The sequence below is a fragment of the Tenebrio molitor genome, chromosome 3 (genome assembly GCF_963966145.1).
Source record: "Tenebrio molitor chromosome 3, icTenMoli1.1, whole genome shotgun sequence".
Taxonomy (NCBI): Eukaryota; Metazoa; Arthropoda; class Insecta; order Coleoptera; family Tenebrionidae; genus Tenebrio; species Tenebrio molitor.
Window position 1 is genome coordinate 16,673,774 of NC_091048.1, and position 15,869 is coordinate 16,689,642.

Here is a 15,869-nt window from a genome sequence, read left to right on the forward strand (position 1 = left end):
AGCGTCATTATAAAATATTGTACCATCGTATTTGGCGTTGAATACCCATGCAAATTTTGGATGTGCCGCCAGCTTGGCAACGTTAGACAAACTAGTAGACAGATTTCCACTACCGCCAGGAGCGCCACCTATCGGTGATACTAGTATCACTCATGTTATCAAGCTCGCGGCACATTCAACTAAGCCACCAACGCCTACTACCTAACCTAATTCAACAGACAACTTTACTACCAAATTACATGCAAAATTTCCATGGCCTCCCATTAGGTAGATATACCAAAACAACGTGAATGCATTTTAATTTGTTGTGGCCCTATCAATTTTATCTTTTGCTGTCTCCAAATTTCATTAAATTTGATTAAGCGTTCAATTGAATTGTTAATGCCCAAATAACATTTTTAAAAATTCTTCGATATTTTTGTTGTTCCACGTTTAATCAACTTTCTGCACCCACTCTTTAACCCTATCGCAGCTATTTAGTATTTGGTCTAGACTCTAGAGACTTCCAAGTCAACATATGTGGGTCACACAAAATAAACTATTTAAAGTCTCTTTTAAAACGTATTACCAGTCGTCTGTCATCTCAAATGTGCCACTTGTAGGCAACCGCTAATTTATCATCATTGATTTGTAAATCTCGTGTTAGGTACTTCACTGAATACTTTCTTTACATTCATATCATTGAATTCGCTGACCATTCGATTGAAATTTTATTACAGTCTGTTCAAAAAATGTAAATCTATAAATCTTACTCTTAAAAAAAAAAATGTTAAAACTATTGACAAATGTAACGCTTGAGCCCGACAAGTAGTAATTACCAATTAGTGTTATTGTGGAAGTTTGTACTACTTACTAGGTAGTAACTCCTAAGGTACAACCATTAACGGAATACGTACATTGTATTATTTATTATTAATCACATTACATTGGCATTGGTTTGGATTAATGCATCTGTGACTAAGATATTTTGAGAAATGAGATATTGGACTCTTAACTTCTTACACCAAGCAAACAGCTTCAGCCTTTTATAAGGTCATGTTATAGTATGTACAACAATCCATCTCTTATAATTGTCGATATCGTGTTCTCAGTAGCTGTTAGTCACCTTCCCACACAAACAAACATCCAAATATACAGATAAGAAGTGACTCACGTGTGTGTTTGTTAAAGTCAGTACATCTCATTGTTTTTGTTGCTTCGTAATCTGAAACGTACTGTAATCTCCGATTTCTTTTGAAACATTAAAGATAGTTAACGTAATGTTTAGTAGGTATCAATCTTTGTAGTTTTCATCATGTTACTACATTTCCCACGACCGATTTCTCTTGTCGTAAATGATCTAGCATATACCGGCACCCATCTTTTCGTCCTGTTTTTGCTGTTTGTTGTTAGTATCTTCTTTCAGGATATGAAATATACGCCACCATGGCCTCGAGCGCCGAACCCTTACACCGCCATTCCGGCTAGACCTCCCGAAAACATCAAACCATACTTGAAACCATTGCCGAAACCTCCGGGCAAAGAGTCGCCTAACAGACATCACAGAAAACATCACAATGGGGCCGCGGGACCTGTCCCTCCGCCACATCAAATGATCGCACCTTTGCCACATCAAAACACACCAGAACGTACTCCAGAGCTACTGAGGAACAAAATCCAAACTAGACACAATCCGCTTCAGAACAGACACAGTCCCTTACACTCGAGGCACAGTCCGCACCCGAATCGGCACAGTCCTCTGCAGAGACATTACTCAGACGAAAGTCTGGGAGGGCTGTATAACACTGGGGTTCCTCAACGGATTCATTCTTCAGCTGACGAGATCAGTTCGCTTAACCACTCGCCGAGCATAAGCAGTTCCGACGAAAGTTACAGCAGGACGACAGACGCCGATGCTTCACCCTGTGTGTCGCCGCCTTTGCCGACGGACACCCAACAGTTCCTATTTCCTTCGGACATTCAAGTGAATCCGTGTTCATCGCCGGAGGTTTCGCCGAGAGCGTCTCTCGATTACATCCCAGCTAATTGTTCGTTGAGGAACAACTCGACTGATAGAGTTAACACTAAGCGTAACAATCTCCCTCCAAATGCCGTTCTAGCTCTCGCTGGCACTTGCAACACTGTAGATTCTTCGATCGTGACAAGTCCACCGGTTCTGGACGGTGAAGAAAGCTGCAAAGGTGAAAGCTGTGCCAGTTTTGAATTTGTGAGCAGACCAAAACCGAAACCAACGTCACTCCTCAGAGCGAATAGCGCGAACGGTGCCGTTTCGAAGCTGCCAATCAAACAGAAGAGTTTGGACAAGCGGATCAGGAACGACAGCGATTCAGTTCTGGAGTGCAATAAACTGTCGGCAAATTGCAAACGGTCTCCCAGTTTCAAGGAAGCCGAAGAGATTAAAGAACTCCTCAAAGAAGACGAAGCGAAAACCACAGCCGGCAGCGAGAAAAGCCTAAAGAAGGACGGATCGTGTCAGACCGACAAGAAAGACTTGAGACGGTTCAAAACGTCACCCTCTGGATTCAGAGATAAGATCTCGCCCAATAACAAAGTCAACAACACAGAAAACGAGAATCTTATTGGCCCATTCGAAAGAGAGATACAGAAACTGCTGGACGAACAGAATTTGCTCCAAAATATCCCTCCAAAATTCGAGCTTAATCAACAGAATAAAGATCTAGCATTGGAGCCTCTAGTAAGGTATGCTCCAAACAATAACAATCACCAGGTGGGCCTTGCAGCGATCCAAGCTCTAGCTCTAGGCTTGAGAGTGAATCCCACTGGCAGTGTTACCCTACAGTGCATGTCCCCTCCCAGAGCAAGCAGCAAAGAGGGATCGCTTAAGAGGGGGGCGTCCCCTGGACCGTCCGAATCTCATAAACAGCAAAAAGTCTCGCCTCTTGACAGGTATTTTCAAATAGAAACACTAATTTGTCGTGTTTCATCTAACCAATCGTAGCGGGATACAGCACATAACGTTCTGACACTCACAACACTATCATGTTCCTCCCAAATTTACCCGATATATCTTTTCCATATTTATTAATGTTCAAACATTTTAGAAGATTATTATCAAATGTACCAAAAAAGACACACCAATCCTTGTATTATAATCATTATTATATTTATGATTCCATGTTCAAATATGTATTTTAGAAGATTATTTTGCTTAATAATTATTGTCAAATGTATCAAAGAAGAAACGCCAATCCTTATTGGAGGATGTTAGATTATTATTACAAACAATGACTGCTTACACAGCATGAAGATTTATCCAGCACACAATGAATCCAGTGTTTTGTAAACACAAGAACAAATACTTAGGTAGAACATTGTAGTGTTTCGAATGGGTTTTTCTTTCTTTGGAAATAATGTTTGTAAGCACTCAACATATAAACGTTTAACTTTTCGATACTTTGTATCCCGCTATAGTCAACTAGCTTCACATGGCTTCATTAACACACTAACCCATGCTGCTTGCTCGACACAGTCATGCTTGCATTCACTTCATTTCAGTGTTTCACCAGGGCACGAGTCAGTCGTTTCTAGAGCTTTTCATTTTTAGAAAATTAAACAAACGTTAATTTGCGTATTTGCTTTCTTGTTAGAGCTCCAAAATCGACTGAAGAAGTCGACGTTGACTGTGATATGCCTGAAGTTCAGAAGAGAGACGATGATACGGATCTTGAAAGTTTTGAAAGGGAAGAACGACGAATGGAAGAAGAAGCGGCAAGGGTAAGTAGTTCTGTTGTAACTGTTTTTTGTCATTTCATTTGAATAAATTATCATTACACGCAGCCTGTGGATAGACAGTTGGTAAAGTCAACAATGTATAATAATTACCTGAACAATTTGTATCTGTCGCGATTACAGGAGGAGGAAGTAAAAAGGCTTTTAGAAAAGAAGGTACAAGAAAAACTGAGAAATCTCGAGAATGGTGATTTGGATACGCAACCGGCCGCGGCCGAAGGTAGTCAGTCTGAATGGTCTGAAGACGAAGATGGAGGAGCATCTGAACCCCTCTTAAATGACAGAGAATCGACAGGTTACACCACAGACGATCCAGCTTTGGAAAACATTTCTATGTTAAATGAGACTGGGCTCACTGACGCAGAAGGTTAGTTAACATTTTAGTTGCGTGTAGTAGAAGCTCTTGTTTGTTAGTTTACTTTGGAGTCCTTAAATCTGATTATTGGTTTGTTTCTGAAGGTGCCCTAAGTGATGTCAACTCTGCTTATAACGATCACAACCACGAAGGAGATATGGACGACAACACGAGCATGTCATCCCGAGCTTCTTCGCGCATTTTCGATTCGGACGCCATGATGTCTCTCGATTCTCTAAGTGCTCTCTACGATTCCGAATACGATAATTGCTATCGAACTGATGACGATCTAAATGCAGTACCTGACCTCGACAGACTTAACTATTTCTCAGTGCCTGCGAATGACGTGCATCTCGCAAATATTCGATCGATGAGTGAGAGTATTACTAGAAACTTTGGACAGCCTCGAAGTGAAACTGATCCCGATAGTGATGTTTGAAGTAGCGCGATTGATTAGGAACTTAAAATTTTCTATAAGTTGGTAAAATAATGTTGAAAAATGGAGACTCATTTGTCGATATTAATCTGAATGTATATTTCATTGGAGAGAGATCGGAAGTGGGGTGATTGTCTTCTGTTGGAATTTGTTAAAAGATGTACATTATTCTCGAATCATATTAGTAAAGCGCCCTCTACTGGCGTTCACCGGACAGTCAACATACATGTCTTAAATCAACAATTACTTCTGGTATTTTGTTTCGATATTTAGATTTAGGCATTTAATGCAATGGTGCTTCTAGCATGAAGGGACTGAGGTAATTTGTGATTTTTTTAATAGGCAGCTCTCTGTCAAGCTGGATATCACCCACTTGTAGTTGGTTCAAACCAAAGAATGCAATTTTTTACATTAGTGATATGTTTGTTGTATTAATTAATAATTTTATTACTTAACTGAATAATAAACGGAAAGATAGTGGCTCAAAAATTTGTATAAACCTTGCTATAATGTAATTTTTTTGTGTATATAAGTCGTGTCGTTTGTTTTTATTTATTTTTATTTGTGACTTTTGTTTTATCAAGACCACTTACGTTTAAACAACTGTTACCATCATTGATGCAATATTTTGTATTTTTATTATATAGTTTATTTTGTCAGAGGCAGTTTAAAATTGCCGATTTGTACTTAAATTATGTATAGAATTTGAAATTTTGTACTTTTCCCTAATTTTTATTTGTGAAACTTTTGTTACAGTATGCATAAAATGTACTATTTGTTGAACCGATATATACGTTATATTTCAACTCGAAGTGAAATGTAACGTTATTTTCTTTTCTGTGATCACCATTTCTAAGTGTAGCACTAAATATATTGGTGGTATGTACATATTTCTATTTTCTTCAAAAATTATCCGATCTTGGTGTTTATTATTATTGTTGTTCTCTTTGTATTTCCTATTTTCTGTAATTATATTTTCTACTCTAATCTGTAAAGACTAAAAATATGGTCATACTATGTGTTGGAAAATTTTTAATGATTTATTAAATGCTTATAAAAGTAAAACTAAATACATTATGAAAACATTCTAAATGCGATTTACTTATTTTGATTCCCACAAAAGTAGGTAAATATGTTAATAATTGTATTTGAAAAAGAAAAGAGTGAAATTGTTTTGAAGCCACTGGTTGAATGTTGTTTCAAAACAAAACCGTTTGACGTTAACGGCGCTGTCGCAAATATTCATAATTGTCTGACCTTGAAAATTTGTAGGTTAAAAACAGGCTATTCTGAAACGTCAATAACTGTAAAAATTTTTCGAACAGGTAACAACAAATCAAAAGAAAAATTATCTTTTTTTTTTTAAATTCGTGAGTCAGTAAAATATTTGAAAACTACGAATTTCTAATTGTTGTTCGTGCAGGGCAGAAAAGAAAAAGATGATGAGCAGCGGGAGCAGTGAAGAAGAGAACGAACCACGACAATCCTTACATCGAGTAGCGAAAAAATCGACGACCACTACAAAACCATATCCAATCCGTAGAGTACCGGGAACACAAAATCAGAAAACCCTGACAGTAGCCAATCGGTTTCTGGAAAATTTCAATCCTGAGACTAGTATACGTGAAAAGCGGAAATTGAATCGTAAAATAAATCCACCAAGTAACATACGTCGACCACCTGGTGCATTATACGATGAAAACGGCGTGCACATAGCTACTTGTACTGATCTCTGTGACTGTCTTATTGAAGATTGTATTGGCTGCTTTTTCCCTTGTCCAAAATGTGGCTCACAGAAGTGTGGAATTGATTGTCGAGTACACAGGAAATTTGTTTATGATCAAATTGAGTATCATGGATATGATATTGTGGTCAAAAATCCATTACTCAAAAATTAATATAAGACAAAACCTATAAACAGATTTTTCTATTTAATATGTTTATTTTCTTATTTTTTTTTTATTGGTGATGTTTGATAAATTATGAACCTACAACTAAAATTTGATGTTTACTTTTTTTATGTTTGAGGTAGATATCAGATGACAAGAATGTGAGCTTTAAACAATTTCTTAATTTATTTCGAATGTTATAATTAGTAAGTTAGTTGTTATATAATAATTAAATTGTACTGAAATATATTGGGACTGAAAAATCTGTTTCTCTTTAATGTTATTTTCACTGAAAAAAAAAAACATTGATGTACTGAAGAAGTGTTACAATCTGTATTCGCTAGCTCTATTCTTTTTTTTTATTAAATTTTTAGCAAATTGAAACCATACTACTAGTAATAAAACTTTGAGAAAAGAAAGTTTAAAAATATGAGAAAATAAATGACTTCACTGTTTCTTAAAACGAGAATATTTATTTTCTATCAGCACTAATGATAGATACGGATCATAACTAAAAATAAAGTTCAAACCCCTGGATTTAAATGTGCCAAAAACAGCAAAAAATAATAAAATCCATTTTAAACGGGTGAAAAAGTAAAAGGAGTACAAAAAAATAAGCAAATCTATAAATAAAAATAGTAAGATCACATTTTTAACCAATTGTAGTTCATAATTTTATTTTATAGGGGTGACCAGACGTCCGGATAAAGCCGGACATGTCTTACTTTTTGACCAAAAGTCCGGCCAACTTTTTCTTACGTCCGGCTTTTTTACTCTTGAACTTGAAAGCAAAATTCTTATCCCTCAATCGTACTCAAAACTTAAGTCTTTACTGGACTCAAAATGACCGTCAAAATTCGCAGGCTTACAATTAAATAGGCAATTTAGTCTTTTAGGTACGCCTTTTACGTATTTATCGTCAGCAGGAAAAGTGCTAGTGTGCTAATGTTATTGTTATAGAATATTATTATAAAAAAATACAATACTACTTCACAATGTTATGACTTATGAGTTGGACCTTTAATACCTATATTTTTATTTTTGTTCACTAATTGTCATCCGTTTTTAATAAAAATCATCCTTTTTTGCCTTGTTTGTCCTCTTTTGTCATGTTGATTTCTGGTCACCCTATTTTATGACATCCATAAACTTTCATAATAACCATACCTAATGTATCAGACAAATCGAAAAACTTTTCAAATATTTGTTTAGAATATTTGATTAAATCTTAACATTTCTAAAGAATTTGTACTGGCATTAATCACATAGGTATTTACTTGGGCAACTATTTTATACCTATTCGAATAAAGTTTACTGCACTTTAATAAAACGACCAAACCGTGGTGAAACCATGCAACAAATAAATACATTCCAAGGATACTAAGAATAGACTTTATAATAAAATGTCCTCTGCATTTTTTGCGACAAAAAATGTAAATAAAAACCGCCTTCGTGGTTTGAAATAAGAGATAATTAATGATTATATTTTCTAGGGAGAGGCATTGTTACTACCACTTCCAGGCAATATTAAATGAAGGTTTTAATTTTTATAACCATTAATAATCTACATTCTTGAGATGCAACTTAACGGTTTGCACTGTTGTGCCATAATCACATAGCGATACCGAGAAACCTACTCTGCTTTAGTGTAAACAAGATTAAACAGAAGCGTGAGAAAACTGCAATTGAATAGGATTCCATGAAATGCAATATTAATAAGAAAAACGATGAATTATAAATAAAATAAAGAAAAGCTGCGATAGGCATATCTTGGTTTACCAATCTAAGAGAACAAAAACCATCAAAAACCTTTTTATTCTTAAAGTTCAAGCAATTTAAGTTCGATTTTCATAATTTAGTATAGTTACCTCACGAAACAGTGTTATTGTTGTAAGGGGTTTCCATAACGACGGCTTCTACATCGGTCGAAGTTGACCCATTCAACACAAAAATAATGATTTTCTAAAAGTTAAAGGTAAAAATAATACACAAAAACATAAAACGGCCACAAAAATGGTATTAAACAAAAGTGCATAAACATGGGTAAGAATATTTTTTTAATTATTTAGGCACACAAAATAATAATGAACTTTTTAATAGAATAGGTAAAACATGTTCATTCTTTTTGGCAATGATCCAACGAAATCCGATCGGATAAGATTCTCTCAACGATGAAGCAATTACGCCGTTGTTGGGTTGGTAGAATTTTAAATTACTTATTACACACACCGTTTCTTCCGTCTACAACGATTTAAAAAGACATTTTTATTTTAGAACATGGGGGCGATTATCTTAAATAGACCAAAACTAAAACCACCGCCAACCTAAATTCTGATTTATTAGGTATTCAATTTGGTAGCAACAATATTTTCCTAGTGGATGCGTAGAGGAGGGTACAAATACATATGCGGTATTATACAATTTGCACATTTCTGTGTATTATTACATATTATTACTAATCTTGAAAATAACTTGCAATATGTTGTACTAGAAAACTGTAAGTACCTACTTAATATATCGGGTATCAACCACCAAACCTGGCCATAAGCACATTACACATATTAAAATAATATATGAGTTGCTATGAAACATATTATTGTTTCGTCAAATTTGCCCAATAATTGAGCATAATACTGCTCTGTGATCGTTCTTCCCTTTTCCAAATTTCAAAAGTATTTCTCCTTTCTACGTTACCTACATCAAAAGTTTCCTGATGGCATTGTTTGAACGGATGATAATAATTATAGCTGTCAATACGACATTACACAATAATATATTTCATAGCAACTCATATATTATTGTAATATGTGTAATGTGCCTATGGCCAGGTTTGGTGCTTGATACCCGGTATAATCTTATAGAAAAAAATAGCCAACATAAGTAAGTACTCGTACTTTAACATAATATAAATTTGTAAGAATGAAAACGGCATGCACCTCAGTTATAAAAAATAATATGAGTGCAAAGAAGAAAACAAAATTAAAATGGATTAAAATGTATGTTAGTTATGTGAGTAATTTATATTTATAAAAATTATTATAAATGTATAGTTTGTCCAGCCAGAGATTGGTTGATATAAAAATCACTAAATTCTACGTTGAGACTATAGTACCTAGCGCATGTAAAATTTGAAATATATCCTTCAAGCAGTAACATTTTTGCTCTGAAATTATGCGTTAATTTAATACAATTTAAAAGCTCCCAATCTCTCGCTGGACGAAGCATAGTAAGAGTAATTTTTGAAATAATCTTGAGTGCGTACTCTATTATTTTGCTCTTATCGAGTCCGTCCATAAAATAGAAATGTAGATAATAAATTATAAGGTAATTTTAGAAATAGGATAGAATGGTGCTTCCTTAATTATGCAATTGTTATGATAGATATAATAAAAAATAAAAAAGTGAACGCACTGATAAAACAAAGGAGGGGGGGGGGTCCTATGGTACGAAGCTTACATGAGTTCCGCCCATATTCATTTATAAACAGTCTTGCTATGTATTGCATTAATAATGTTAAGAAAGATTTAATTTACCACGCGAAAATGGTGGCAGGGGTTTTTCAAATCTAGAAATTCTACAACATAATCAAATTGCTTCACTAAAAAATTATTTTCTTAATAGAGCTAGTGATAACACTTTTTTTAATGCTTTGGTTTCAGCGGATAAAGGCTACACACCTTTAAATTTAAGTGATAATATAATTTCAGATATTGTTGAGCCAAATATACCTGACACTATAGCAAATATAAAACAAAAGTCTTTACATGGGAGATATTTTAAAGAGCTAGAACAGCCAGAAATTAATATTCAAGCTTCTCATGCATGGCTTAAAAAATCAAATATTCATCCTGAGACTGAGGGTTTTATATTTGCAATACAAGATCGTGTTATAAATACAAGAAATTATAAAAAACACATATGCGGTTTACAATCGATCATTGATAAATGTAGGATTTGCGGACCTGAAGGGGAAACCATTGAACACATCATTTCTTCTTGCACCGTTTTGGCTCAAAGCGAATATAAAAAACGTCATGATATATTCGCAAAAATTATACACATGAATTTAGCAGTTAAATTCAATTTATTAAAGGATACACAACCACATTACATTTATAAACCAGAAAGTTGTTTAGAAAACGACAATTACAAATTATATTTTGATCGGACAGTTTTAACTGACATTCACATTCAGCATAACAGACCAGACATTATTATTTTAAATAAACAACAAAAGCAAGCATATCTTTTAGATATAGCTGTTCCAAATTCACACAATATAACACAGACATATAATACAAAAATTAATAAATATTTAGAACTCTCCGTTGCTATGAGAAATCTTTGGTGTTTAGAAAAAATTTCGATTTTACCATTTATAATTTCAGCAACAGGAATAGTACCCCAATCTCTTTTTAAAAATTTAAAAATTTTGGACTTAGAGAACACATTGGTGGTTGAAATTCAAAAAGGTATATTATTATACTCATGTCACATCGTGAGGAAATTCCTTAACATTGACACAGAACATAAAACACAAAAAAGTCAAAATGCGGAGGCGAGACGCCTATTACTTGATAGTATTATCCGTAATAGTGTATGTACTCCGGCAAAATTGCCGTGCCGCCGGGTGGAGGTGGGATAAAAAGAGATAAATTTTTGGCCATAATTATTTTTTAATAAAAACAGTCAAATCTAAACTTAATTGTATTGTATAGATTTCTTTAACAAAATTTACAAATACACGCATATACAGTACATTTTTTTTAACTGTTGCCATAGGGAATTGCATGGTAAAACTTATACGTACCCCCTGTTAACTTTTGTTGTGATGAAAATATTCAAACCATTTTTGGAACAAAGTGGAAGATTTTTTAAACTATCGGATAGATTACAATTCAATATCCTAAACTAAAAAAATATTTTTCCGGAAATAGTCTTGGAAACAACATTTTCCTGCTTATTTACGCGCAGGAAAATTGAATTTTCCGGACTAGTACTGTAAAGACATTACAAGACGCAAAATAATTTTTTTCGATGTTTTTTACTTTGTAACTATAGTTGCCAACAAAATTGACAAACTTGATTTTTGTGGAATTTGTAAAAAAAATTTCTAAAATTTGTAAATTTCGTCTTTTTTACGATTTCCGGAAAAATTTAATACAAAACACGTCAGTAAAACTCTTACTTGACTCGGAGCTTTAAAATACTCGGCACAAAGTGCCTCGTATTTCAATTTAGCTTCTCTTCAGTAATTTGAGATTTTCCTGACTTTTATGTACTTAAATAACTATTCTAGCGCGCCGAAATAATAGTACGTCGAGCGGCCGCCAGAATAATGTCCCTGTCGGCTCAACTAGCACCTGACAATCTACAATTTTGACTTTTGTCACTTTCATTTTAAAAAATAAATAGCGAGATCTCCTCCAGCCTATGATTAAATTAGCTTTTGGAAGGCAGAACATCTAAACATTTATTTTTTATTTATTAAAAAAAAAAAATAATAATGTAGGTAAAAATGTTAACGCACAAATAACTCAACAAATTAAGAGAAATTGTCATTTATAATCAATTGTGCTTGGGAATGAATCCACGAGTGCGTCAGCACGAGAGATGGCATCGGGACGATCAATGTGCCAATCGATAATCGAAATAGTTTATTAAATTAAACACTAGAGTTTAACCTAATGAAAACTTTTTAGGGTTCACTAGATTTTTAGCAGCGATGGTCAACTTTTTATTTTTAAAATGTACGCTTATATTTTTTCTTATCAAATCCGAAAGGGTTTCAGTGATGTTATTGTATGTATTATACTTCATACATATTTCCAAAAAGTATTAAAAAATTAGAAATTTAAGGAACCATTAAGCTAATTGACAAATAATTCCAGTTTTATTTTACCGTCAACGTGACATTTTAATGTAAATATAAATTTCATTTAGATTTGAATAACTTTAGGTCCTTCGTAAATTAAGTTTGATATGTTGTTCACCTGTATTTAAATAAAAAATGAATAACATTACTTGTAAAATATCAGTCAAGATTTTTTCATTTTTTAAATGTTCAAACTGCCGTCCATTACTTTCAATGCACGATGCAATTCACCTAACGCTAATTGTTGCGTTGAGTATTTATACGGGGAGTAGGTAGGTACAGTAAACTTTATCTTAACCCCATAAAACGCGGGTTTAGATCTGGTAGTTATCAGCATAACTGTGCAGGTGTCTCAACGAACAACTGTTGTTATAATCTAATAGGCTGAATTTTTTCTGGCTGGTCAGAAACGTCAGTAACGTCTCTGTTATCAAAAGAAGGTCTTTTTAATTTTCAAAATAAACCTGTATCCTCTTCGTTGAACATTTTGACAGTAGCAGTGCTATATAACAAGATTAATCTAAAAAAACTGGTTTGACAAGTTCTAGCTTTATGGAATCAAACCCACCTGTCACAAAGTAATTGTGAAATTATTAACATAAGTTCATCAACTTTGATGTATTTTTTTAAATACATATTTGATACTTTCTAGTGACCGTACATCGTACATCACTGAACTCAGAATGAAAAACTTTCAGATTTGAAAAAAAAAACATACTTACGTCATTTAAAAATAAAAAGTTGACGATTGTTTCTAAAATCTAGTAAGCCATGAAATTGTTCTAATTACGTCAAAACGTGCCAAACCCAAATAACCACCACCTGTTGAGTTCAATTGGTGAAAACAAAATTACATTAAATGTATAATGGCAATTTTGATATTTATTAGGATGCTAGACCAATCAAATCTAAGTACACGACGTTGCCAGTTGATTTTCTCGGTAGAATGCAGTTAGGTGTTCTGTGGAATGCAGTGTTGGTGGTTATTTGGTTTTGGCATAGTCTTACATGGACTTACTAACCTATTTCGATTGATATACAGGGTGTAAGAGAAATAAGTATATTAACTTTAACCAGTAACAGAACTCGTCATGATGAACAATTTTTCTATGTACCATTTTTTCCAAATCGGCAATTTTGGTTAGCATTTTCCCCCCCATAAATTAACGAGGCATTTATGTAAACATTTATGTAAACCTTCTAAGCACAGATTCTAATAATGGGCAGTATTTTGATTTCGTAAAAATGCTTAGAAACGGTCGTCACATTTATAGTCACTTCTGGTCTCCAGTGGCGGGTAACGAAATTTTTGGAAAATTTTAAACAATTTTAACTCATTAACGAGAACGTTTACGAAAAAAAAATATTTAGAAAAGTTGTTACTCTTGATGAGTTTTATTACCAGTTAAAATTAATGTATCTACTTATTTCTGTTACAAGCTGTATGGGTCATCACCATCAGTCACCACGATGCCCGATGCGATCTGTAATGAAGGTTCTAAAACTCGAGACGGATTTTGTCATCCACCCTGAATTATTTTACCACAACCTAATACATATGTGCACGACTGTGACTAGAATCTAATTTGTATGTATGGTAGTCATTAACAAACATTCTCAAGAAATGTCCATAACAAAGAATAGTGAATCACTTCAGTTTTATTTACATAATTTTAAAAATGTAGTTATCTCCTGTAAATGATGTATTACACTGACCGGCATAAAAAACGACTCACTTTGAATTTTATTAATATAATTAAGTAATGCATTGTCTTAGAATTTTTTTTTGATATCATGTTGTATTGATAAGTGTTATTTAAGTTACTCTTTGCCAATGAATATCCGACAAACAAAACATTAAACACAGCAAATTAAATTTTAATGAAAAAAAAAAGGAATTTTTCAGAAAAAATTTTGTGTTATGAAAAACTGCCAAAATTTGAACAGCATTTTGAATTAGTATCTCGTATTGTCACATTAAATCTTTTAACACGTAAATCAACCGACAAAATTACAACGTGGAAGTTACGCAAATTTTCTAATAATTTATTTAAACAAAACAATTCGGTTGCCATGGTGACCATAGCATTCCCGATCATTGAAAATATCCCAATTTAACTATAATATAGAAAAATAAGCATAAATATAATGTCAGGGTCATTTATTAAAGAAATCATAATAAGTCGTTTTTTGTGCCGATGAGTGTATTAAAGTCTTTTCGCTTTATACTTTTCTAATTTTTTACAATTCATTCTTTATAAAAAAAAACTTCTAAATTTAAAAGCAAACAGAACTTTTTACAAAAAATTGGAAGGGCCCTCTCTCCCAAACTCACCTTCTTACATACTCGTAATCAAGTATGAATATTTATGAATATTGTGAGGTAGTGTATCATTTATGAGTAGTAGGTATGTTCATATTTTTGTAATGTTAAGTTTTAAGTGCTTGTACTGCTTGTATGTATAGGCGAGATGTAATAGATACCGTGCGATCAACGATTATTTAGATAAGAGGCGGCTATGACTTTGACAGTGTCAGATTTTTTCTATCTTTGTTAACTCAGCTAATAAACGTCAAACAACTGCCACTAATAGGTAATCAAATTTTAACGCAAAAATGGTTTCCACTTCAGAACATAAAAGATTCATCATTGAAATCTTACTTTCGTAATGGTGTTTTCAATAATAATGGTCATACAGCACTATTACCTGTTTGGTGCAGGTTCGACAAAATTTTCCAAATTTAAATTGGTTTCTTTGATCTAAATAATTGTTGATTGCACGGTATAAAAGTTACCAAATATTTCCATAGATTTAAAGACTTTAAAGTAATTATTTCTAATTTGATTACAAAATCATTGATAGTAGACAAAGCTCTGTAATATTAGCGTAATATTCTAAAGACAGATAGATCCGCAACATTGTTGTATTCTCAATTATGTTACGTACTCCTAATGATTGTTTGTGTAATATTTATTGTTTATTCACCATTACCTACAGCAAATTCGAAAAAAGAAACTCCCAAACACAGTGTAAACTATCTCAAGAAAATAAGGATCCAGCTATTAGAAATAAAAATAAACATAATAAACAACAAATAAAATACTGTATAGATATAAAGAGCGATCAAATTAATTTGTAATCGAGTTATCCATGAATCTAAAATCGTAGATATGTCGTTACTTGAACTCGACGCTCCAATAAACACAACTTGAAACACAAGTTAGATCTCGACAAATCGCAAAAGACATAGGGATTCAAATCCATGGATGACTTGATTACACATTAATTTGATGGCTCGATACAAGATGATAAATAAAAAACTAATGTGCAACAGAGTTTTAAACTAAAAATGTATGAACATTTGTTTAAATAAAAGAGAACTCGTGTCAGTAGGTACTTTTAATTTTTATTGTGATGATTGATTTGATTCTTTTAGCAAAACCGGTTCATAAGTAAATAAAATATTCACAAGTGTAACTTACCTTTGTATTAATTTTGGTTAGTTCATCACCTGCCGCACAGGTGTCGCTCGTTTTCGATGACCAACCGCAACATTCCATGA

At 33.3% G+C, this 15,869-nt stretch overlaps 1 protein-coding gene and 1 long non-coding RNA gene across 12 annotated transcripts in view; both read left to right on the forward strand.

The window, feature by feature from the left end:
- Window positions 1-5,633, forward strand: part of rut (rutabaga) — a 115,930-nt gene extending 110,297 nt beyond the window's left edge. For 6 of the 11 annotated variants that reach the window (XM_069041698.1, XM_069041702.1, XM_069041703.1 and 3 more), the window contains 4 exons: window positions 1,406-2,907; window positions 3,609-3,735; window positions 3,799-4,117; window positions 4,210-5,633. In XM_069041698.1, the coding sequence (XP_068897799.1) occupies window positions 1,406-2,907; window positions 3,609-3,735; window positions 3,799-4,117; window positions 4,210-4,544 (2,283 nt within the window). In that variant the 3' untranslated portion in view covers window positions 4,545-5,633. The remainder of the gene's footprint in view (window positions 1-1,405; window positions 2,908-3,608; window positions 3,736-3,798; window positions 4,118-4,209) is intronic. The other 5 variants (XM_069041701.1, XM_069041708.1, XM_069041700.1 and 2 more) reach the window with 4 other exon arrangements.
- Window positions 5,634-8,017: 2,384 nt separating this feature from the next.
- LOC138126690 (uncharacterized) lies at window positions 8,018-15,764 on the forward strand. Its single transcript, XR_011157927.1, has 3 exons — window positions 8,018-8,473; window positions 8,531-8,625; window positions 8,705-15,764. It is a non-coding gene; the product is annotated as an uncharacterized lncRNA (long non-coding RNA).
- The last annotated feature ends 105 nt before the right edge of the window (window positions 15,765-15,869 follow it).